The 23,697-nt window shown below is 39.0% G+C and overlaps 4 protein-coding genes across 6 annotated transcripts; all 4 read left to right on the top strand.

Annotated features, from left to right (window-relative positions):
• The first annotated feature begins 360 nt into the window (after positions 1 to 360).
• On the top strand, positions 361 to 2,066 carry LOC120045470 (homeobox protein Hox-B6b-like). The gene is made up of 2 exons (XM_038990360.1): positions 361 to 925; positions 1,505 to 2,066. Exons 1-2 carry the CDS (start codon positions 508 to 510, stop codon positions 1,756 to 1,758), a joined length of 672 nt encoding a protein of 223 aa, XP_038846288.1. The 5' UTR covers positions 361 to 507; the 3' UTR covers positions 1,759 to 2,066.
• Positions 2,067 to 3,220: 1,154 nt separating this feature from the next.
• LOC120045468 (homeobox protein Hox-B5b-like) lies at positions 3,221 to 4,580 on the top strand. The gene is made up of 2 exons (XM_038990359.1): positions 3,221 to 3,812; positions 4,333 to 4,580. Exons 1-2 carry the CDS (start codon positions 3,221 to 3,223, stop codon positions 4,578 to 4,580), a joined length of 840 nt encoding a protein of 279 aa, XP_038846287.1.
• A 9,421-nt stretch (positions 4,581 to 14,001) lies between these two features.
• Positions 14,002 to 21,064, top strand: LOC120045467 (homeobox protein Hox-B3a-like). 3 transcript variants are annotated; one of them, XM_038990356.1, is made up of 4 exons: positions 14,002 to 14,145; positions 15,289 to 15,386; positions 18,906 to 19,321; positions 19,592 to 21,064. In XM_038990356.1, exons 3-4 carry the CDS (start codon positions 18,997 to 18,999, stop codon positions 20,221 to 20,223), a joined length of 957 nt encoding a protein of 318 aa, XP_038846284.1. In that variant the 5' UTR covers positions 14,002 to 14,145; positions 15,289 to 15,386; positions 18,906 to 18,996; the 3' UTR covers positions 20,224 to 21,064. The 3 variants fall into 3 exon arrangements, with proteins under 3 accessions (XP_038846284.1, XP_038846286.1, XP_038846285.1); XM_038990358.1 differs by lacking the exon at positions 15,289 to 15,386; XM_038990357.1 differs by lacking the exons at positions 14,002 to 14,145; positions 15,289 to 15,386 and adding an exon at positions 15,540 to 15,641.
• Positions 21,065 to 21,952: 888 nt separating this feature from the next.
• LOC120045466 (homeobox protein Hox-B1b-like) lies at positions 21,953 to 23,697 on the top strand. The gene is made up of 2 exons (XM_038990355.1): positions 21,953 to 22,609; positions 22,924 to 23,697. The coding sequence occupies exons 1-2, from the start codon at positions 22,015 to 22,017 to the stop codon at positions 23,226 to 23,228; spliced, it is 900 nt and encodes a 299-aa protein (XP_038846283.1). The 5' UTR covers positions 21,953 to 22,014; the 3' UTR covers positions 23,229 to 23,697.

Genomic DNA, 23,697 nt, shown 5'->3' with positions numbered 1-23,697 from the left:
CAAACCAAAGATCGAATAAAGATCATATAAGGGTCAAATGGTGTGTGTGTGTGTGTGTGTGTGTGTGTGTGTGTGTGTGTGTGTGTGTGTGTGTGTGTGTGTGTGTGTGTGGAGAGAGAGGGTGGTGTTGCCAGCATTATATTATTTATTTATATCGTTTGTTTGCAACGAAATTAAGAACGAAAACGAAATGCTTCAATGTTGAATGAATCAGAGGGCGCAAGCTCATTTGATATGTGGAAAGACTGCGCGAGAAGCCTGAGCGCTTCGTTTCGAGTCACTGGGGACCCCTGTGCGCAACAAGAGCCCCCCATGAGAGCAATATTGCAACCAGACGCTCGCGATTGGCCGGACGTTGATCAGATGGTACAGTTCCCTTCTGCCCTATTGAGTGGCACCTCGCAAGCCCCCTTCAGCTAAAACCAAATCTCCGATAAAGTAATGGCAAAACCACTTGGACTATAAAACATTACAAATCATATTCCTCGGAGCATATTTGTCCATCCAATGAGTTCCTATTTTGTCAACTCAACTTTTCCTGTTTCTCTGCCCGGAGGACAGGAGTCTCTCCTCGCTCAGATACCTTTATATTCCTCCGGATATACTGACCCTTTAAGACACTTTTCCAACGCTACATATGGAGCTGCCAATATGCAAGAGAAGGTTTACCCAACCTCATATTACCAGCAAACCACTAGTATCTACGGTCGCCCCAGCACCAGCGCTCCCTGCGACTATACAGCTGCCACTTTTTACAGTGACCGCTCGTGCGCTTTCGCAAATCGAGAGGAGCAGCCGCTCTTTGTAACTCAGGACCAGCGCAAGTCAGAGTGCCTCGAGCAGAATGTAAACATAACCACTGCTGTGGACGACAAGTCTTCTCTGCTTTATCCGTGGATGCAAAGGATGAATTCTTGCACCGCCGGTCAGTGAAACCTTTACTTTTGATTTTTGTTAACGTTTAACGTGTTTTCATTGTTAATTTATTGAAAGGGGGTTTACAATCAGCATGTTGCCTATCAATCAGATGACTACTGTAACAGTGTTGCCTGGCAAAGTCCATAATATGCATTGACATTGTAGTTTATAAGTAACTATTGCTTTGAAATTAAGACGGGAAAAGAGGAAGAATTTTACAAGTCGTTGTGTGAACACATGCATGATGATTTGATGACTGGGATATGTATTGGATTCTATCGCCGAGAACGTGATTGACATGAAAAATATATGAACAGAAACTGGTTTTGTATAGGAAATGCGTTAAACTGTCAAAATACAGTGGGCTATCATGTGAATCAAATGGATAATTTCAACTACGCTATGCTATTTTTAAGGTTTTACTAATGGAGGCTATTTTACATGTATATAGGCTAATTTATTACATCCATAATAGTGATTGTAACAATAGTCTATAACAGTGATGATAGTGTAAAGGTATCCATCCTGACCATGTCTTTGTTTCTTACATAATTGCTGGGTTTGGTTTGCTATTCTTTTTTTGTAGGGACATTGGGCAGCAGTGGACGCAGAGGCCGTCAGACCTATACTCGATACCAGACTCTTGAGCTCGAGAAAGAGTTCCATTTCAATAGGTATCTCACCAGGCGTCGTCGAATCGAGATTTCGCATGCTCTGTGTCTCACTGAACGTCAAATAAAGATTTGGTTCCAGAATCGCAGAATGAAGTGGAAAAAGGAGAACAAAGTTATGAATCCTTCGAAACCCAGCGATGAAGAGGAGGAAAAGCAGACAGATTGAAAGGCACTGAGTAAAAAAGCTACACAAACCATCCTATAACTGTTGTACCATGAATTGAGAGATGTTTAATTATTGTCGGTTGTTGTTTTTCATAAAATAGCTGCATAGGCCTACACATTTTTGTGAAAATATGTAAATAGGCCTACTAGATAAATATATTTGCACGATGAAATAACGTCTGTTGGTTAGAAACAGGTTAAAAAGAACTGAAGCTGGCTAGCCTATTCTTATTTGATTGTGTTTGTATTTTTTGTTTTGCCAATATTGTTGCTTGAAAGTAAAATAGGGTTTACCACATCCACAAAGTCAAAATTGGCTATATCGTAAAAATTCATGAAAAAAGAAATGTGGTCTTAATTTAAGGTTAGGTAGTGTGGTTAAGGTTAGAAGTGTGGTAAAAGTATAAAATTACATTTTAGGAAGATCAATTGTAGAAATAGGCGGGGTTTATGACTTTGTGGTTGTGGTAACTGGTGACGACCGTGAAATAGGCCTTACACTCGCACATATTGGTTTCCTGGAGCGGCGTTGGAGAAGTGCAAAAACAAGCCTAGTCAAAATACTCGATAATTAAATATTTTGTATGGCCCCATTATCGATACAAGAGAGATGCATTGGCCTAATAGCCTACCATAGTGTGTGTGTGTGTTGTATTTTGTTCGTTTTAGGCTTTTACATCGCTTTGTCATATTCAACTGGATAATGTTTTCACAAGTTGTTTATTGTGCACTTGCCATCTGGATGTCGTGTGCAATATTATGTAAGACATGTTTTTGTTATCTTTTGTAAATGCAAATAAAGCGTTGATAATTTCTGTAAATATTTCATAGAAAGTTTTCTTGTTTTATTGATGTGAAGGAAATAGTCTTATAATAGTTATTATTATCATTATGTCCTGTAAAATTGACCTAGTTGAGCAAGCCGGACATTTAAATAGGCTAGTTTCTCTTTAATGATACACATGCCTAGTGTATTAGGCCTACTATAATATATATTTTTGTATAACTTTTTTATACTGGGATACCTGTCTGAGATACCTATTGGTAAAATAGTTTAGCCTACTTTTGTGTCCTAGAACAGTCAATGTTTAAAAAAAAAATGAACAATGAAAAAAAGTATTCAGAGCACCCTCTCTGACAGTTACCTCCACTGCCAGTAGATGGCGCTGTCTGCCTACATGGATCTCAGGGCGAAATGGGGAGGCACCATTGACTCGAGCATAACGACCATCATTTCGTCATCATTTGTAACCGTAGAGCATGAATTACCTCTTGAAGTCATCAGTGAGAATTTACGACTGGTCAACAAATGCACGTGATTCCCGAGCGCTCTCCCATATTTGGCCGCATACCTGGCAAAGTACAGTAGGCTTCATTGCTATAATTCATGATTACATCATAAATCGTGAAGCAGAGGATTATAGCGACAAAGATCTACAAATCGAGCCTTTAAAAACAAGCAAATGAGCTCTTACTTTGTTAACTCGTTTTCAGGGCGCTATCCGAATGGCTCCGACTATCAGTTACTAAATTATGGGACTAACGGCACTGTGAACGGTACGTTCAGGGACCCTGGCACCATGCACTCTGGGTCTTTCGGATGCAACTACAATGGCATGGACCTAACCGTAAATCGCCCCGACACTGGTAGCCACTTCGCGGCTGTTGGAGAGGATACCCGTGGTTTTCAGTCCACTGGCCCGGATGCCCGGTACAGATTGCCGACCTGCTCGCTTTCGTCTCCAGATCCCCTTCCTTGCGCCAACCGCGAGTCTTTGGAACTAAAAAGCCCCTCTCCTCCACCTGACCGGAGCACGACCTCGATCGCCAACAATAATCTCAACAAAGGCAACAACAGTCATTTTACAGAGATAGAGGATACCAGCGTTGTCTCTGAGACCGAGGAAGGCGCGCACACAAGCAGTACCAGCAGCATGGCTGCCCGGGCACAACAACTACAACAGGAGTCCAATAACGCAACCTCCACGACAATCTCAAACGATTGCCAAACGCCGCAAATATTCCCATGGATGCGGAAACTGCACATTAACCATGGTACATACATAGCCTACTTTTACTGTGTTTTGTGGTGGTCTTGCTTTGGAGTGAATTGCATGCTCGCTGATGTGATTTTCTATAGTACAAATTTGTAGCGTCACAAATATGTCAAGTGTTGCATGAACTCCGTAAGGATGGTAGGATATGGCAACGGATTTGCTTTTATGATATTGTCCAGTACAATATATGTCTTAGTGCAAGATAAAACATAATTGTTAGACTATTAAAGTATATTTTAATTGTAATAAAGATTCATTTAGAGAAACATTGTTTAAATGTTGGAAAATTGGTGGGTATTTATGTTTAGGCTATAGCTGAATGCAAGTTCTATTTCTGGTAATGTAGGATAGTTGTGCGACAATCCGTGCATGGCACGCGCCCGCGTGCAGCCTATACAACACCCAGAATTGCTTAATATTTCATATGTGCTGTTAAACATGTTTCCTTTTGTAATGTTTAAAATCCTATTTCCACTATCTGTTGTCCACTTCTAATTTGGATTTTTCATGCAATTTAGAAATGGCTGGACCAGATGGGAAAAGGGCCCGAACAGCGTACACCCGCTACCAGACGCTAGAGCTGGAGAAAGAATTTCACTTCAATAGATACCTAACCCGGAGGAGGAGAATAGAGATAGCCCACACGTTGTGCCTCACGGAACGACAAATAAAAATCTGGTTTCAGAATCGAAGGATGAAATGGAAGAAGGACAATAAACTGAAAAGTATGAGTCTGGTTACAGGAGGTAGCGCGTTCCATAACTGAGCTCGAACTGCAAGTGATAAGGGGGAAATCCGGAGTACTGTAAGCTACAGCGCAGCACCTTTCAGCATGTTGTTGTGATTTTAGACGAAAAAATATTCTGTGGTCTTTAACAGACGTTTAGTTTAACGTTGTGTTACGGTAGCCTGTAGTTATCTTTGGAACTAGAAAAAAAGTTAGACTCATTGTCTAAGGGTAGTATAAAGTCATGTGCTCTGTTTTATCTCTTGAATGTTGTCATGTTTCACGTGAGCTGTTAGCCTATATTGTGTAATTTCTAAACATTCTAACAGGTGTAAAGTGTACAGTAGCCTATGTTTCCAAAACATATGCTGCTCTTCATTGAATGTAAACCTATAGATGATGGGATCATTCAAAGCGCTTCAGTGTAAGTTTTTAATGCTGTATTTATGCTTGATTATCGTGGTTAGCGCAGTACGTTTTCCAGGTTTAAAAATACAGGTAAATCTGTTATGTAGCCTATAACACGTTGTGCACAAATATATCCAATTGTAATTGTTTAGAACTAAGTACTTATTAAGTTGCATAAATGTATTGAACCTTTTCAATGTGATCAATTTGTATAGTGGACAGGAAGGGAGTGGTATTCGGTGGATTATACGCCTACAGTGATGGTAAAGATTTTGCCAATTAAGCTTTTTGTATTTCTATGTGAATCTATAGATTTGGAAATAAAGTTTCTCTCCATCGCTTGATATATTTGAAGCATAGTAATTGCAATGAATTAACCTCTTCTTCATTTAACATATAGTAAATTAATGAATTAGGCCTACACATGTTTTAATGCACTATTCTATAGACACACATAGGCTATAACACTGGTGAACGTAAACCATTCATGGCATTTTGGACATCTTGTATCAACAATTTAGGCTTACTTAACCTTGCCACACGTTCAAACAAATTAACTTCATAAACAACATGTTCCTATAGATTTTGTACTGTTTTACACTGCTATAAAATAACACATTAGCAAGAATAATTTCCATGGACGTTTTCATGCTTCACATTGGCTTGAGATTACTTTTTTGGTATAGGCCTATGACGTGCATTACATTTGAGTCAGGTTTGTTGCTGATTTAAATATTTGCATTGTTTTCGTCCAAGCTATATTGTTTTAACCATGCACCTATAAAGTGCCCACCATCATGTCAAGGTTATTAGATTCATTATTGGTTCCATGCTGCCATTCTTTACCAGAAAAACAAACGCTAAACCTTTTAAACTTACCCTCTTATTGACTTCTTTGGCTTGAGTCGCACTTCTGTTTGCTTGTATTTAGTTATTCGTTTCCACATCAAATGTCCCAACATGTAGGCTATCTTACAGTTACATGGCTCGAATTTACTAAATGCCTCCGTACCGTAGAACATATAATCCCTTTACTGACTCTGAAAGGTCACGTGGGGTCCATAAAGTTAGTTTTATGGTTTTGGGGAGTAGACAATGTACTATATAATTCACATTCTTGAATGAAAGTGACGGTTTAACTGCTGCGAAGGGATTAGACAGGGTTGTGGACTGTACAGCACTAGTCTGGGCAGTGGCGATATCCTCGATATCAGGATAGAAAGTTAATATCAGAAATGCAGTGATACATTTAAATAAGTGTTCCACTGTCTATGATTATATACCAAACATATGTTATTAATGTTGGAATTAGCCTCAAAATAAAATATTTTGAGAATCCATGGATTGTAATCGAATTATCTATAAACACCAGCAAATAAGAATTAATTCATTTTGCTCAGCGTAAAACTGGGGGAAATTCTGCCTCTTCACGAACAGGACACAAACTAATTCAATTTTTTGCAATAACTGCATTGCACCTCGTGGAATCAGTGTCAGAGGTGCTGATATGAGAAGGGAAATTGGATAATGCATGTCTCTGGCCTATAGACTCAAGTCAGAAAACTGACAAAAACTTGAAGTGAAATTCAAGTCTGTATCCAAAAATTAGACCGTCTTGATAAAAGCGTGGCCTAAGGTAAAGCACGACCTTCAACAGGGTTTTGTGTGTACCATCAATTTCCAAGATAAGCCGTTGAACAGTGCGTCTCTCTCCAAGGACAGAATAGGTGAATCCACTGTAAACGTTGGGAATCAGACCTCAGTCGATTTGAATAAATTATGCTGGATAATGGAGGTCTAATCATATAAATATTAGGCTTTATTATTCCACACTGAACAAAAATATAAACGCAACATGTAAAATGTTGGTCCCATGTTTCATAAGCTGAAATAAAAGATCCCAGAAATGTTCCATATGCACAAAAAGCTTATTTCTTTAAAATGTTGTGCACAAATTTGTTTACATCCCTGTTAGTGAGCATTTCCCCATTTGCCAACATAATCCATCCACCTGACAGGTGTGGCATATCAAGAAGCTTGTTCTGTTGACAATAAAAGGACACTCTAAAATGTGCAGTTTTGTCACACAACACAATGCCACAGATGTCTCAAGTTTTGAGGGAGGTGCAATTGGCATGCTGACTGCAGGAATGTCCACCAGAGCTGTTGCCGGAGAATTGAATGTTCATTTCTCTAGCATAAGCCGCCTCCAACATCATTTTAGAGAATTTGGCAGTACATCCAACAAGCCTCTCAACCGCAGACAAGGTATATGGCGTCGGTGTGGGCAAGCGGTTTGCTGATGTCAATGTTGTGAACAGAGTGCCCAATGGTGGCGGTGGGGTTATGAAATGGGCAGGCATAAACTACCAACAATGAACACAATTGCATTTTCTCGATGGTAGTTTGAATGCACAGAAATAGCGTGACGAGATCCTGAGGCCCATTTTGAGGCTTTTTAAAGGTATCTGTAACCAACAGATGCATATCTGTATTCCCAATCATGTGAAATCCATCGATTAGTGCCCAATTCATTTATTTCAATTGACTAATTTCCTTATTTGAACAGTAATTCAGTAAAATCTTAGAAATTGTTACACGTTGCGTTTTTATATTTTTGTTCAGTATATAAACGCATCAAACACTGATCCTGATGGTAAAAACTTGGAATTACGCCCAATTTTGTATGTTATATTATAATAACGAGTTGCTATTGTGTGTTTGTAGCCTATGTTAATGAATCATGTCTTTGCGTAGTTGCCACCATGGCTAAATTGTATGTGTCCCATTGTGTAGCAAGCCTACCTGACCAAATTGTATATGAATCAGCATGCAATCGCAGTTCTGCGTGGTGATATCCAATCAAATTAGGGCAATATGAAAACACTGGTTTTGACATCTTTCGTCAATAGCTGTCATTTATTCATCTAAAATGTACCTAAATGCAATACATATTCCCGATGTCTCAAACTTTTTTTGCTTAAATCATTTTATATATTTTTAAAAAATGTGCTAAAGAACACACACCAATGTTTTGTATTGGGTTGAAACAATTCCACTATTCATAACTGTTAAATAGCCATTTAACCAGGATAATAAGTATTGCATATTGATAGGGGTAATCTGTGCACGGATCTCATCAATAATTCATAGACCGGGGATCATCGCGAGGTCACTAGACGAGAGCCACAGATGCTGAGGATCTAACCTACAATACCAATAGGCCTGTTTCTCAGACATCGTCAACATCCTTGAAATCCATAGGCCTACACGAACGAAAAAGACAGTCTGAATAATTGTTTTAATTTGTGCTTTTGGAAGCATACATGGTAGCCTATGGAATTGTATCTTGTGTTGGTTATTCTGTATGGATGGATTAATGCGTAAAATACGTTAGTGTTTTGTTTAAGAATTGTCTATGTTTCGTTTTACATTTATAGGCCTACTTATTATTTATATTCGATACAATTGCATGGAGTTATTGACACCTTTATTAGTGCGTAGGCCTTTTTATTGAGCAGTTGGGAATCAAGTTTTACATTGAAAAAGCATTGATAGATGAACAGGCTATTTGTTATTTATCTGAAAACTTGTCTTACAGCAGTCGACACAAATATTTGAATATGCATGGATAGATGGCATAATAATCGTGCTTCACAAAGTGACCTCAAAGTAAATCTTAAAATATGCGATTGGAGCATAGGCCAATTCTTATTCAGTGACGTGATGTAACGCCACCTGCACACCAGCAGAGCCCGCTTCAGACCGGCTTCACTGTTGCCCCGCTCAATCGATCATCTAAGTTGTAAATTAAGCACAGTGTAAAAAAAAAAGTCTCAAACCTTAGAAAATCTGTGGTTATATTACAATGCCTGGCCTATATTTCCAATGAGAGGAGATAAAACAAAATGTCTCCCATTATCTCACTTTCTCGAGTACCGTAAAATGTAAAAACATTCTGGATCAAAATAATGTATTTATTTGGAATTATGTTTTAATTCGGGGTGTAGGTCTAGCCTACCCACTGTTTGCTATTTAACTGTAAATCACTATACATGTCATTGCTCTCTCTGCGCTCAGAATTATCAGCTCCAATAACTCACAGGAGCCTGGTTCCTATATATATTGGGCCCCTGCTCCCTTTTTGGTAAAAGGAGTAGGTCCTACATTACTCAATATCATCGAACAAGTCAGAAATTGTTCATGTGTGAGGCCTTGAGGAAGGGGTGAAACGCAGGTCACCGCTTCTAACAAATATTAAAATGCCATGCGATTCGTGAGGCGCGGTGTCTATCAAAGGCTGTACGTCCAAAATCGAGATTAATCAGAAAGCTCGTGTCCACCTCGTATGTGTTTTGGGATCTGGATTTTTCGGATGACGTAGCTCCATCAGGCCATGTTTTTAAATCAGGAGAGAGACAAGTTACAGTTGAAGTCGGAAGTTTTCATACACTTGGTTGGAGTCATTAAAACTCGTTTTTCAACCACTCCACACATTTCTTGTTAACAAACTATAGTTTGGGCATGACACAAGTAATTTTTCCAACAAAGACAGATTATTTCACTTATAATTCACTATCACAATTCCAGTTGGTCAGAAGTTTACATACACTAAGATGACTGTGCCTTTAAACAGCTTGGAAAATTCCATAAAATTATGTCATGGCTTTAGAAGCTTCTGATAGGCTAATTGACATAATTTGAGTCAATTGGAGGTGTACCTGTGGATGTATTTCAAGGCCTACCTTCAAACTCAGTGCCTCTTTGCTTGACATCATGGGAAAATCAAAAGAAATCAGCCAAGACCTCCAAAAAATGTAGACCTCCACAAGTCTGGTTCATCCTTGGGAGCAATTTCCAAATGCCTGAAGGTACCATGTTCATCTGTACAAGCAATAGTACGCCAGTATAAACACCATGGGACCACGCAGCCGTCATACCGCTCAGGAAGGAGACGCCTTCTGTCTCCTAGAGATGAACGTACTTTGGTGTGAAAAGTGCAAATCAATCCCAGAACAACAGCAAAAGACCTTGTGAAGATGCTGGAGGAAACGGGTACAAAAGTATCTATATCCACAGCAAAACGAGTCCTATATCGACATAACCTGAAAGGCTGCTCAGCAAGGAAGAAGCCACTGCTCCAAAACCGCCATAAAAAAAGCCAGACTACGGTTTGCAACTGCACATGGGGACAAAGATCATACTTTTTGGAGAAATGTCCTCTGGTCTGATGAAACAAAAATATAACTGTTTGGCTATAATGACCATCGTTATGTTTGGAGGGATAAGAGGGAGAATTGCAAGCCGAAGAACACCATCCCAACCGTGAAGCATGGGGTTGGCAGCATCATGTTGTGGGGGTGCTTTGCTGCAGGAGGGACAAAATAGATGGCATCATAAGGAAAGAAAATTATGTGGATATATTGAAGCAACATCTCAAGACATCAGTCAGGAAGTTAAAGCTTGGTCGCAAATGGACAATGACCCCAAGCATACTTCCAAAGTTGTGGCAAAATGGCTTAAGGACAACAAAGTCAAGGTATTGGAGTGGCCATCACAAAGCCCTGACCTCAATCCTATAGAAAATTTGTGGGAAGAACTGAAAAAGCGTGTGCGGGGAAGGAGGCCTACAAACCTGACTCAGTTACACCAGCTCTGTCAGGAGGAATGGGCCAAAATTCACCCAACTTATTGTGGGAAGCTTGTGGAAGGCTACCTGAAATGTTTGACCCAAGTCAAACAATTTAAAGGCAATGCTACCAAATATTAATTGAGTGTATGTAAACTTCTGATCCACTGGGAATGTGATGAAAGGAATAAAAGCTGAAATAAATCATTCTCTCTACTATTATCCTGACATTTCACATTCTTAAAATAAAGTGGTGATCCTAACTGACCTAAGACAGGGAATTTTTACTAGGATTAAATGTCAGGCATTGTGAAAAACTGAGTTTAAATGTATTTGGCTAAAGTGTATGTAAACCTCCGACTTCAACTAAATGAGGAATACGAATTATATTGAACGTTAATTAAACAGTTAACATCCCGTCATGCGTAGGGTCACGTATAAAAATTCCCAGTTGCCAATTTTTGGCTAGAAGAAGAGACCTCAGTGACAAGAAGAGGGGTTTCAAATGAGCATATGGGGTTTAAAGGGTGTGTGTGTTAGTCACTAGATCTAAACCCAATTTAACACTTATTGGAGATTCTGGATGTGTCCTGAGAGAGCGTTTTCTACCACCATCAACAAAACACCAGATAATGGAATTTCTCGTGGAAGAAGGGTGTCGCATCCCTCCAACAGACTTCCAGACACTTGTAGAATCTATGCCAATGCGCACTGAAGCTCTTCTGGCCGATCATGGTCAGAGCCATAACCAGGGTTTGAGTTTTAGTGAGGTTTGTTATTCAATAAAAAAACGTTAAAATGCTTTTTGGTGAACAGAAAAATGACCCCAGCCATGATCACTTTGGCTGCTAGTTCTTTCACCTCAGTCAATCAACAACCACACAGCCTGTTAGCTAGCTTAGACAATTGTAATGTTATACGCCTGATTTGATTTGAAAGGGGAAAATATGAGAAATGATTCACACTGACACATAGCATCAGCGACTGTTCAGTCGGTTGTAATGATGAATTGTATAAAACCATCAACTCTTTACATAGATATCTCTTTTCTCAAATTCCATAGTGTTCACGTTTGTATTCCTAGCGCTCATCAAGCGCCACACAGACGTCAATGGAGCACACAGATGATCGTATGTATTATCGCATTCACATGAATTATTAGAACGTTACTTACAATTCTGTATTAATATCAGTGATGTAGTGGTAAAAAAAAGGTGGGTGATGGGTAAACTATAAACTCCAGTGGGCGATCGATATAAGACTGTATTGTTTGCTTTTTGATTAGACAATGTAGGCCTATAGGGAAAATAGGCCATGTGGAGATGTTCATATTGAAACATATATATATATACTTATGGAAGTATAGTTGTGAACTAAAACAAATATATATATATATATATATATATATATATTTGTTTTAGTTCACAACTTGTTCCATAAGTTTTAACAAGTTTGGGAACCACTTTACTAACCACTCTCTCTCCCTGCTTGCTTGTTTCCGCTTTCTTGCGGTCTCTGCTTCTTCCTACATGCCTGCCTCAGTCTCACCACATCACTGGCTGTCTCAGTATAGCCTATTGTCTGTAAAGCAACGTTATTATTATCCTGCTGAGGTATGCTCCGTTTAACGTTCGATTCTTACTTCATCCTTATAGTTGGCCAAGTAGCCGAATACAGAGCCTGCAATATAAGTCTCTGCGACAGCTAGCCACCCGACCGACATACTGTCTTTATAAGAGACTATTTACCAGTTGTGCACTCATTCTTTGAAAGACGGTTTTTGTTTGTTTTGGGGGATGTCTGTAGACACGGCAGGAGTCTCGGGACGGTTTTAAAATGGCCTTTTGTCCGGCATCTCGCAAACACACTCCACAGGGTCTCTAGTTACCTACTTGAGCCGACTCCGAGCTGGGTTGGTTAGTTTCACGTCTCAGGCCCTCGGCCTGTGCACGAGAGGGCGGAGTTAGCCGTTGAGAGAGTGGTGAATGTGCTGCTAAAAAGGCAAATCCGGGAGGCAAATCCAGGAGACGCAGGTGAACATTACGAACAGACCACTGTTCATGATTCCACTCGTTCACAAAGATGCAGGCGCGATTAGAACTCCGTCAGATCAAGAATATAAGCCTTCTGAGCTTTGATCAACGCTGGGAGCAATATTTAGATGTTATTTATTATGTACAATATATATTTTCCCCCCAAATTACACAGAACACAAGTATAAACACAACATGAAACAATTTCAAAATATCTTAAGAGATCCTGCAGGTAAATAAGTCTGATGTGGAGGTCTTGGGGGCTGGCGTGTTACATGTGGTCAGTGGTTGTGAGGCCTGTTGGACATACTGCCAAATTCTTTAAAACTACATTGGAGGTGGCTTATGGTAGAGAATTTAACATCAGTTCTCTGGCAACAGCTCTGGTGGACAGTCCTGCAGTCAGCATGCCAATTGCACGCTCCCTCAAAACTTGAGACATTTGTGGCATTGTATTGTGTGACAAAACAGAACATTTTTAAGTGGCCTTTTATTGTCCCCAGCAATAATCAGTTTCTTGATATGCCACACCTATCAGGTGGATGGAATATCTTGGCAAATGAGAAATGCTCACTAACAGGGATGTTAACAAATTTGTGCACAACAAAGGAGAGAGATATGCGTGCATATGGAACATTTCTGTTTTTTTCATCTTATGGCCAACACTTTACATGTTGCGTTTATATTTCTGTTCAGTGTAAAATAATTACACTTTATGTTTGTGTTTCCTTTATTTTGGCAATTACATGTAGGTATATCATGCTAATTAGAATCGTTTGGTCCACCTTGACATAATTCCATTGAAGATCAATAAGGCTGGAAATAAAACAAATAGCCTAAACGTGGTTCTCTTGCATCGAGCACAAAAAAATGCTTAAACAAGACATTTAGGATTTCGTTGCTATTGATTTAGGCGCCACTGAAGAATACCTGTAATCTATTCCCCCCATACCCCACTGAAGGTGCAGGCTGAGATGTCAATCATGGGCTTTGGAGCCACTGTGCAACAGGGATACATGCAATTCTTTATTTACCCTCTACAGAGCCTGCTGACCTTTTTGACAGAGAGAGCCTCATGTTTGACTAGATGTGTGCCAAATCTAGTTTATAAACTTTCTGTCATTATGCCTTTTTTAATTATTATTTAATCCTGTTGCTGTAATGCACACACGATCCAGATCAAAATTGTTATTTTTCTTATCCCAGGATCACTACTTTGAATATAATCCATACTATTTGGCTAGTAATGACCGCGAATCCGTCTAAAGATTAACAGCAATGACATGGGGCGAGCCAAGGTTTACATTGTTCGGGGAGGTAGCCCTACCCACTCAGCGTCAAGTGCCCCGTCTATAGACAGCCCCATGTTACTACTGACGATAGCCTTCCGTCTGCATTCATTTCGCCGACATATCCATCATGTCTCCTTTGAAAACTCTAATGCGCAAAACTAGCTACTGGCGAATACCGAGTGCTAACCTTCACGCCCGAGTTTTGTCTTTTGGATAATAAGATACGTTTTTGGAGAACCTCGGTAAGTGCCACTGTTGCTCATTACTTCCAGTTTTCAAACATAGGTCTATTGTCATAACGAAATGCACGTCTCATGTATTTTCAATGCAACTGATGTGTAAGCCATGAGGTGTTATATCTATTCTACAAAGCGTTATTATATGAAAGCTTTCCAACTTATGACAGTGCTCTCCAAAACAGTTCCTGGAGAGCTATGGTCCTGTAGGTCTTGGCTCCAATCATAATATCTGATTCTAATAATTAGCTGGTTGATCAGCTGAATCAGGTTGGTTACAACTGGGTTGGATTGAAAACATACAGGAGTATAGCTCTCCAGGAACAGGGTTGGAGAGCCCTGGCCTATACGATATTGATTGACTGGGCTAGTGCAAACTGGGCTAGTGCTGACTACATTTTATTAAAAGTGTAAGGAAGTTGGATAAGATGTTATTTTTCATGGTATTAAATATTATCAAAGATGATTTGTATACCAAACCCATGGTGAGACATGCTTTTTGGACCCATTATCATTTGAACGTTCATTATACTTATACTACTTGTACTTTTTACGCACACACCCACACCCACACGGTTAGGGATGGATCAATACTTTGACGAGGCAGTCTGTTTTGGTTCAAGTCTGAATGCTAGAATGTTTACTGTATGCTGTCCTAAATTTAGTCATGCTGACCATGAGGCCTGAAATGAATATTTGGGTCTGAAACTGCCTATATCCTCATGCATTTAAAAAATTATTTTCGCTGTTGTAGACAAAACTCAGAGGGTGTGTTAACTTATTTACCTTACCTAAATTTATTTAGGGTAGTTAATTGCTGGCGTAAATATGTCAGCCTCTTATAGACTATAATCAGTTGTTTGAACATTAGTAAATCCATTTGATTTGTAAATCTTGTTTATTGTATTTATGCGCCTGTTATCAATTGCCGTTGCATGAGGTCAGCAGGAGCCCTTGCCGTTTTAAATAATAATTTGCCATGTAACAATCTGAATTAATCCATGAGTTTAGATTCTAACCGACCAACCATTTTCTGACAGAGAAATGAACGGCTCCATTCGACGTTTCAGTATAGGCCTAAGATGTGTGCATCGTTCAGGATAACATGTATTTCTTCATTCTTTAATACACTTTTGTTTTGCTATACAGCTTATCTATAGAGGACCAGACCGTCTGCCAAAGAAATCACAGAGTTCTTATCTCCGTTCTCGAAGAGAGCACTACAGTGCAAATCAAAAGCGATATGGGTAGGTTTTATTTTATATTTGCAGCGCCGTGCAAATAATACAACACAGTTGCATTGCTCTGAAGCCAGTTCCCACATCATAGGTCAGAGTAGCCTGGTGAGCAACCATCCATGTCACGTGATTCATTAAATAAGAGGTTGCAGAGTAGATGCACGCATTCATCAGGCCAACCACTGTAGTGATTTGCCCGCTGGTGTACAATGTATCTTCTTAAAGTCTACATAGCTGGAATGAAGAAGATCCTGCAAATGTATTGTAAGTATATGGATAGCATTTTTTGGAGAATCTGATGTTGTATTAATTAGGCTATATGAATGACATTGCAGGAAATGTATGGTCCAATTCAAGAAATGTTACAACAAGCATGACACATTATGTTGTTTGATTTTCTATATTGAAGTTTCAATAGGCGAGAGATCCATGGGCTAGACTATCTATCTCTATTTAATTGATTTCGATGGTTTAGGTGATGTATACATTTCATCCTACACTGTCTGCCTCTCTTTCCTGTCTGCCAGTCGTTCCATTTTGATTTATAGCCTAATGATATGTGAGCCAATGTCAGAGACAGCTGCCATTGTGTTTCTGGAATACTCTTTTTGTTTTGTTTATAGCTGTATGTGCATTAATCTACAGATCCACAAGTGATACGATTAATCGGTGCTCTTAATTGTCTTTCTCCATCCTTCATCTGGGCTGAGCAGACCGATATAAAGACTTTATGCCTGGAGGTCTCGGGTTACATCAACTTGGCAATTACAGAGCCTTAACGTTTAATTTTAAGCCATAGAACCTTGAAATAAATCATTGTCTAATCTCGACGCCACATATTCATGCATCATTTCGAATTGATCATCGTTCCCCCAGGATAGGAGCTTTTTATGGAATATGATTTGAAACGATTATTATAGTATTTTCATGACAGTGTATATGGCAGGAATTTGTCTTGCGATTCGAAGAATAGGCACACAGATATATTTGATCACTGAAAGATTATATAGCTAGGCTATAGGCAGACATCCTATAAATGTAGTATGACAATGTAGATAGAAAAAGTGGGAGATGTACGTTATCCATTTGATAGCTAAATTCAACAAATCCATGTGCATGGTCTGAACCGGTCACGGCTAAATTACCTCGGCTAAATTTCGTTAGATTGGCAGTCCTGACGTCTTTGATCAAAAGACTGGTCAATGTTTAGATGATTTTGTGTTGTAGCCTAATTACTTTCGTGTAGTTAAACATTAGCTATCCTGCCTGGGGTATTAACTATTGTCCCTAATGAATGAATCGAGGGGATTGAGCATTTTCAATTAAAAGGTTAACATAAGAGATCAAAGCACCGCCACAGTCCCAATGGGTATCGATCCACTAACAACAATCCTATAGCGGCATGTTTGATCCTCACCTCCAGTAGGCTCAATGTCTAACCTGTACAGCCAAGAGGCAGATGGTTCTCAAAAGAAACTGACGCAATTTGGGTCCATGGCCTTTTGAGCACTAATATGCTGGAATATTAATTTACCTCTCCAAAACTGAATATGAGTGTTGGTGTGTTTTGAGTGTTGGGTTGGTGTGTTTTGTCCTGATGTGTGCAAAATAGTTAACTTTTCGATATGGTTGTCTGCCAGGTTAGACAACCGCATAATCTTGAAATCTAAATTCATATATCATGGAAATACATTATATTGATAGCCAGTCACACTCAACACGAACTTTTTGGCAAATTTCACATTGACATCATACATTATTAATGCAGGAGTCATGCAATAGTACGCAAAGTCATAAATTGACCAAATCAAAATCATAACCCCATTTTGACAATTTAGTTTGGCATAGTTCAATTGGTGCGTTTTGATTTCCTTTCTTTATTTTAAGACACCAATGCCATTCCATATTTTGGCTACTACTCTCAAATTGTTATTTGGTTTCTGTTGTCATCTCCAAACACTGGTCTCTTGATTTTTATATTTATTTTGTTGGTAAAATCTGACATATAACATCCAATGAGATAGGCTACTTTGAGTAGGCCTAAGTATAGACTGGGCTATGTTAGCTCTATGGCTATGCCATAGAGAAAAGTTGGGGCCTCAGGTCAGTTCATTAATGCAGATTGCTCTCGTGTGAATCAAATCGATCAAAGGCCACTAGCCCCGTCCCACCACATCTGCAATTACCATAATTTTCGTTGTGAAAAGGCTATCCTAAACACACATTTTAAAATAGGCTGCTCTAACTGCAGACAGCCCCTTACAAAGCATCATGGAGTAATGTATCCACATGTATTTGTCTCATAATTTACGGACTGAGGTCATGGTTTTCGGCGAATAGTGTTTTCAAATTGGCGATGTGGCCAGAATTCTTCTTCACTGTCTAGTCAACTGCGCAAAGGCTACCCATGTTCTCGTTCGACATCTTCCATGCTGTGGGCGACTCCCAATGAGTTAATAGCAAGCCTATCATTGCAAGTGGATTATAATACTCCTCGATGTTTTTGAAAGGAGAGACCTGTCGTTATTGATTCTGGATGTGAAATGAATCATATCTAGTCAGTATTCGTGGGATCTACGTTATACGCTAAGGTAAGCCGAGCTGGTGAATGGTCGGCTATTTTCTTTGTGATTTACGACCATATGACTCGTGCGCGGTTCAAGCAGAGTTCATAAAGCTGTACGCTATGCCTCCATACCATCCAACATTCGTTTTCTCTTAAACTATTTAATCATCTTCTGTTTTTACTTATTTTTGTTGCTTATAAAGGCATAGTCAGCATAATCGTTATAATGAATTCAGAGACCTTGAATATTTTGTTCATGTTGAAGATTTCAATGGAAATGTAAGGAAACGTGATTAGACATATACAATTATAGGCTACCATTAACGGTTAAGCTGATCTGATATTGAATAAAGAAATTGGCTGTTTTCTTCCCCCTATATTGGGCTTTATGTAGGAGACTTGACACAGTTACCTTGTTTTTTTTGTCGAGTTTTGTTGGCTAAATCTTTAACGACAGTTGTATATTATAATAATGTTATCATTAGCCTATGTAAGACCTATAGCCTATGTGTCTTTAATTAGTTGTATTTATTTAGGCTAGTAATTTAACATGTAGGGCTATTTAGTTTTTCTCTAAAATAGCATAGTTTCACACAAGTTCTACAGGCCTCAAGCATTCTAGCATTAAATTCTTGAAAATATAAAATAATGTCTTGCCTTTATGGAATTCAAATTGCATTGTTGTTTGCATTCTTATTTGTTTAAGCCCATTGACGGGTCTGCAAAAGTAGGCCTATGCTGAATAACACTACTGGACTAAAAACTGGTGACTTGTTTCTCAACAAACAATTACTTTTTTTAGGGTTGAGAAGGGAAAGTAGATATTAGAGACTATCGTATAGTCTGACATTGCCTCTGTAAGCAGGTTGAAAGGGTCCTATTCACGTCATGGTGCTATTGAGTTGATAAGATGGATTCATACTGTCACCTCCCTTATTCTGTGTTTTTTCATAACCTTTCAGAACAGCAACCAAGAGGTCATTGGAAGGAAACTGTCACGTGACTTCTGGTTGCCAATGTTCCTTCAGAAGGTCAAAAGGGCCCCAGTAGCTGATGAGACATTTCTTGACAATGCAGAGAAATACCTACCAAGACGCCATAGCAATATTTGGAGAGTCCCCATACCAAGGTGCCAGTGGATTTGGATCCAATCATGACGCACCAGCCCACCAACCCTTGGCCTACCTGGAGAGCCAGATCAACTTGAAGGAGTTGGATTGCTCATCGCAGTCAAATGGCAACAGCAAATCACAGCACCCAAAAGAGATTGACCCTAACTCAAATTCTACCTTCACTAAAAGCATATTCCCGTGGATGAAGAAGTCGACAATTCAGAACTGTATAAAGAACAACGGAGACAATCCCTTAGAAGTTAATGGTGTGTATTCAAATTCCTAGCCCAATAAATAGTTGGACAGTAAAATTCCCATTTAGGTCTACAAATAATACTTTTTTAAGCTTGATAAATCCTAATTGTATTATATGATTACGACCAATGGGCGTTGGCTAATTGCATTTCCAGTTTCGATAGAAGCTTACATGTTGATATAATGTTATGTAATATAACCTAATGTTGTTAAGATTTTGTTTAGGTACTGTAGGCCTATTCAATTTATGAATGATGTTACATTTCATTTTCTCTCGGCAGAACTATTTGGTGACGAGGAAAACCCAACAACTGCAGCCTCCAAAAGGGCGCGCACTGCATACACAAGCGCCCAGTTGGTTGAGCTCGAGAAGGAGTTCCACTTCAATCGTTACCTTTGCCGCCCCAGGCGCGTGGAGATGGCTAGCCAACTCAGTCTAAAGGAGAGGCAGATCAAGATTTGGTTTCAAAATCGGAGAATGAAGTGCAAGAAAGATGGAAAGTTTAAAGGACTGTGCTCTTCTTTAGGTAGCCCTGGAACTCTTACCAATCTTGGTTATATTAATGCAATGGGGGAGGATTATGACACTGTTTCCCCGCCATCTTTAAAGCATCAACAAAACGATTATGTCAGTGCATCAGTCTATCCAAACTCAATGAAAGGGCAACAGAAATATGCCACAACCCCAGAATATGCTCCTTGCAGTATGCAGGACAATGATAGTAGTTTTTCCATTCATTATGCTCAAGCTGACCCTGTTCATGTTGATGTGAACTTGCCATTCACTGCATGCGGGATAAATAACCAGTGTAATCATACTGCACAGATGACGTCAAGCCAACACCATCCTAAACCTACACTATATGATCCAAACACATCATACCTATTGGGGCATCATTCTTCTCAAGAATGAATCAAGCAAGCTCCTAAACGGACTCATTTATAGCATATGTAGTCAATATGTCCCTTGACCATAATCAGATCCTTAGTGGACCGAATCCAAAGTTCAGGTATGCACACGTAAAAATATTTTTTTGTTGCGCAAAAGGCCAATTATTCGCTGTATCCAAATGCATGCAAATAGTGTTGAGTCATTACAGCAGAGTTACTCATATTTTACTCGAAAAGAGCAGCTTTAACTATTTTGGGAATTAAGCGACTGATTGTGACCACTAGAGTCGGAGGTTAAACACAGAGTTAATTCGAATAGAGTGTTTATAAGTATTGCTAGAGTCAACGTGATCCCGCCCACAGATCAGCACCTGCATAGGCTATTCGATCCTGTTGGACAGTTCTGTTTTTCTATTTTGATTTCTTATCCATATAGGATAAACCTGAAATTATTTAATTATATGAAACCACCGGGTAATGTAAAACATTGAATTTAAATCAATATCAAGCAAAAACTTTTCTCACTTATGTTTTTGTACAAGACTTGACATTATGCACTTTTATAAGTGGAGCAGGTCATGACCCAACTGTGTGCATTGGAATATTACAAACATATTTATTACAATGTTGTTTATATGTTATTTATTAATTTAATTTATGGGAATGTAATGTATTTTGTTATTTTTTATCATAGGGCTTAGTGTTTACAGACAGACTCTTATGCTTCAGGGACAGTTGAATCAATGTTCCTCAAAATGTAATTTAATTGTGAAATCCTTTTGGATACCCTTTGAAATGCATGTGTAGGCTATGCTGACGAATAATTTCTGTATATTGTTGAATAAATGCATTTGTTGTTCAGACTTTCTGCAGAACGTTTTTTTTACACATCTTGTTATCAAAAAGAGCTTGATCTACCTATATATAGTCTAAATGTGTCTAGTTAGAGTAAAATACATACAAAATATATTCAAATATGTCAAATGAAATAGGCCACATTAGGTATAGTCTGGTAAAGATTATATACAATAATAAATTGTTAAAAGTCCATAAAGGCACAATGATTTAGGCTGTTCTTTGTTCTCTCTCGAGCAAATTGGAGAACAAGCTGTCAAGCGTTTAGAGGAGCAGAAGATTGATCGTCGCATTAATTTCAAGACTCCTCTGTAAAATTAGCTCTCAGACAGAAGAACACGCCGAGCTAATCAAGTAATTCACATGAGCTGCTATACTTATACACATTGGGCAACATAATTCTCATAGAGGACGCCTGGTATTATACACCAATCTTATATCCTCTTGTTAACTGCATGAATGACAATGGAAACATTTCAGTTCACTAAACTTACTTACTCTTATAATACTGTTAAAAAAGCACAGCCAAAATACTATTTCGATCACATACACCATCCAATCAACTGTTTGCTTCAAACTCTAAATTACCGAGAGACGAAATTGAAATAATTTCTAAATCTTTCACTTTTTCAGACTATCGTTCTCCCTCACTCTGACCAGAAGGTCCTTGCAGAAGTGGTGTGACGTGTTTGTGTTCTTATCAGATTGATGGGCGAGTTTGACTGAAGCATTTGTCATGTAAATGTGAGACGTTTGATGGACGATCCTGACCTGACAAACTGCTATAGGTCCCAATTGCCATTGGCGTAAAGTGAGTCACATGGTCTGTCACTAAGGTGATATGAGCCTGGTAGGCAGTTTTACAGATTTGACATACTACCTAGAGGTTGTAGGGCACAGGGAAGAGCAATTAAGGTGGACTGACCCGTCTTCATTAATTTTGCCATAACAATACAGGATGAACTCTTACTTAGATTATACCATTTGTAACAGGGGGACTAACATATTCAACGCCAATGCCGGATACCACCATTTAAACCATGGATACATGTCCTCCTTATCTTCCAATTCATGCGCAACAAGTGATAGTTTTGTGTCGGATGGGCGGTTAGTTGGCGGTTCTTCGGTGCACCAGACTTCGAGCCACCCTCTCCACCAGCCCCTGCTACATCATATAGATCTCCAGTTTGGCTCAACGGGAAACTCGGTGTATGGCTCGCCAACAGGGCCAAACTTGGATTATGGACCTCATCAATACGCTCTAATTCATGAACAAGAACGAGGTTTCATTCAGTCGCCTGGGATTCCTGTGTCAGCCATTGGAACGAACATGCCCCCCCTGGCCGAAGGGAACAGTGAGCCAGGGTCTGCACCAAGCAGCCAGTATCTGCACTTTTGCAGTGGAGAACAGGGGCAACAAGAATACTTGGAGAGTATTTACTCGAGATTAGTTCCTTCCCAATATAGTGATAAGGATTCGGATGATTTCAATGCAGATTTAACTTCAAAAACTTTCGACTGGATGAAAGTTAAGAGGAATCCCCCTAAAACAGGTTTGTTAGCTCCTGGGACATGGTCATAAATAACACTGTCATGACAAAGGGTAATTTATAGACAATATTACAATATATATATATATATATATATATATATACATAGAGACACTGCCTAATCAATGTTTGTGCTTTGCATGTTATTGCGTAAAATGTGCCGTGGTGCGTAAAATAAATGATCAAATACAGAATCTGTTTGCTTGGCTGCTCACAATCATCACATAATCATAATACAGTTTATTCCTGTTTTCATTCCTTAATTTAAAATTCAATTTATTCCATCAGTTCCTTCATTCATTCATTAACTTTTACAGTTTCAGAATATGGAGTCCCTGGTCAACAGAATGTAATCCGTACCAACTTCAACACAAAGCAGCTGACAGAGCTCGAGAAGGAGTTCCATTTCAACAAGTACCTGACCAGGGCCCGGCGAGTGGAAGTTGCCGCTATTCTCGAGCTCAACGAAACTCAAGTGAAAATTTGGTTCCAAAACCGCAGGATGAAGCAGAAAAAGCGTGAGAAAGCAGGCACTGTCTTTCTAAACACAGCAGTACCGGCAAATGATTTGGGAGAGATCGCCTCATCTCCTGATGTGTCACCAAGCTCGAAGACCGCATAAAGCAATCGTTTTACAAATAACATTTGAATTACCGCACTCATGGTGCTGCACTTTACTTGTCACATTTTCAAGGATACTGCAGGTTTCAGGGTTTAGGTGCACTAATTTCTGCAAACAATTTAGTTTAATGTTTGCACTATTTACGGGTATTTTCTACAAATACATTTAGATAATTATGTGAGAAGTTAGAAATAAAATGTTTGTTTTGAAAAGTCTGTATTTGTGCTGATTTGTACATTTGTGAGCGAATGAAATGTTCCCATACAGTAGGCTATAAAGTATTTATTGAATGTGACAATAAGGATAAGAAAATCTAAATCTATGGAACTAATTGAATTGTTCTTCGATGTTCTTTCTACGCAAATAGTATTTTGGAAGTCAACATTGTTTAACTGTTGTTGAAACTGTTTTATATCTGCCTACTCATGAAATTAGGAATCAGATGGAAAAATATGTAATTTTCATTGAA

Source organism: Salvelinus namaycush, chromosome 4 (assembly GCF_016432855.1).
Source record: "Salvelinus namaycush isolate Seneca chromosome 4, SaNama_1.0, whole genome shotgun sequence".
NCBI classification, from domain to species: domain Eukaryota; kingdom Metazoa; phylum Chordata; class Actinopteri; order Salmoniformes; family Salmonidae; genus Salvelinus; species Salvelinus namaycush.
The sequence above is the reverse complement of the archived record's forward strand: the minus strand, read 5'-3'. Positions and strand labels throughout refer to the sequence as shown.

Bases quoted from the DNA above. Each gene is read 5' to 3' on its own strand.
- LOC120045466 (XM_038990355.1), top strand. From the start codon at position 22,015: ATGAACTCTTACTTAGATTATACCATTTGTAACAGGGGGACTAACATA. The intron at 22,610-22,923 runs GTTTGTTAGCTC...TAACTTTTACAG, and splicing joins GAGGAATCCCCCTAAAACAG to TTTCAGAATATGGAGTCCCT.
- LOC120045470 (XM_038990360.1), top strand. From the start codon at position 508: ATGAGTTCCTATTTTGTCAACTCAACTTTTCCTGTTTCTCTGCCCGGA. The intron at 926-1,504 runs GTCAGTGAAACC...CTTTTTTTGTAG, and splicing joins GATGAATTCTTGCACCGCCG to GGACATTGGGCAGCAGTGGA.
- LOC120045467 (XM_038990358.1), top strand. From the start codon at position 18,997: ATGAGACATTTCTTGACAATGCAGAGAAATACCTACCAAGACGCCATA. The intron at 19,322-19,591 runs GTGTGTATTCAA...TTCTCTCGGCAG, and splicing joins CAATCCCTTAGAAGTTAATG to AACTATTTGGTGACGAGGAA.
- LOC120045468 (XM_038990359.1), top strand. From the start codon at position 3,221: ATGAGCTCTTACTTTGTTAACTCGTTTTCAGGGCGCTATCCGAATGGC. The intron at 3,813-4,332 runs GTACATACATAG...CATGCAATTTAG, and splicing joins GAAACTGCACATTAACCATG to AAATGGCTGGACCAGATGGG.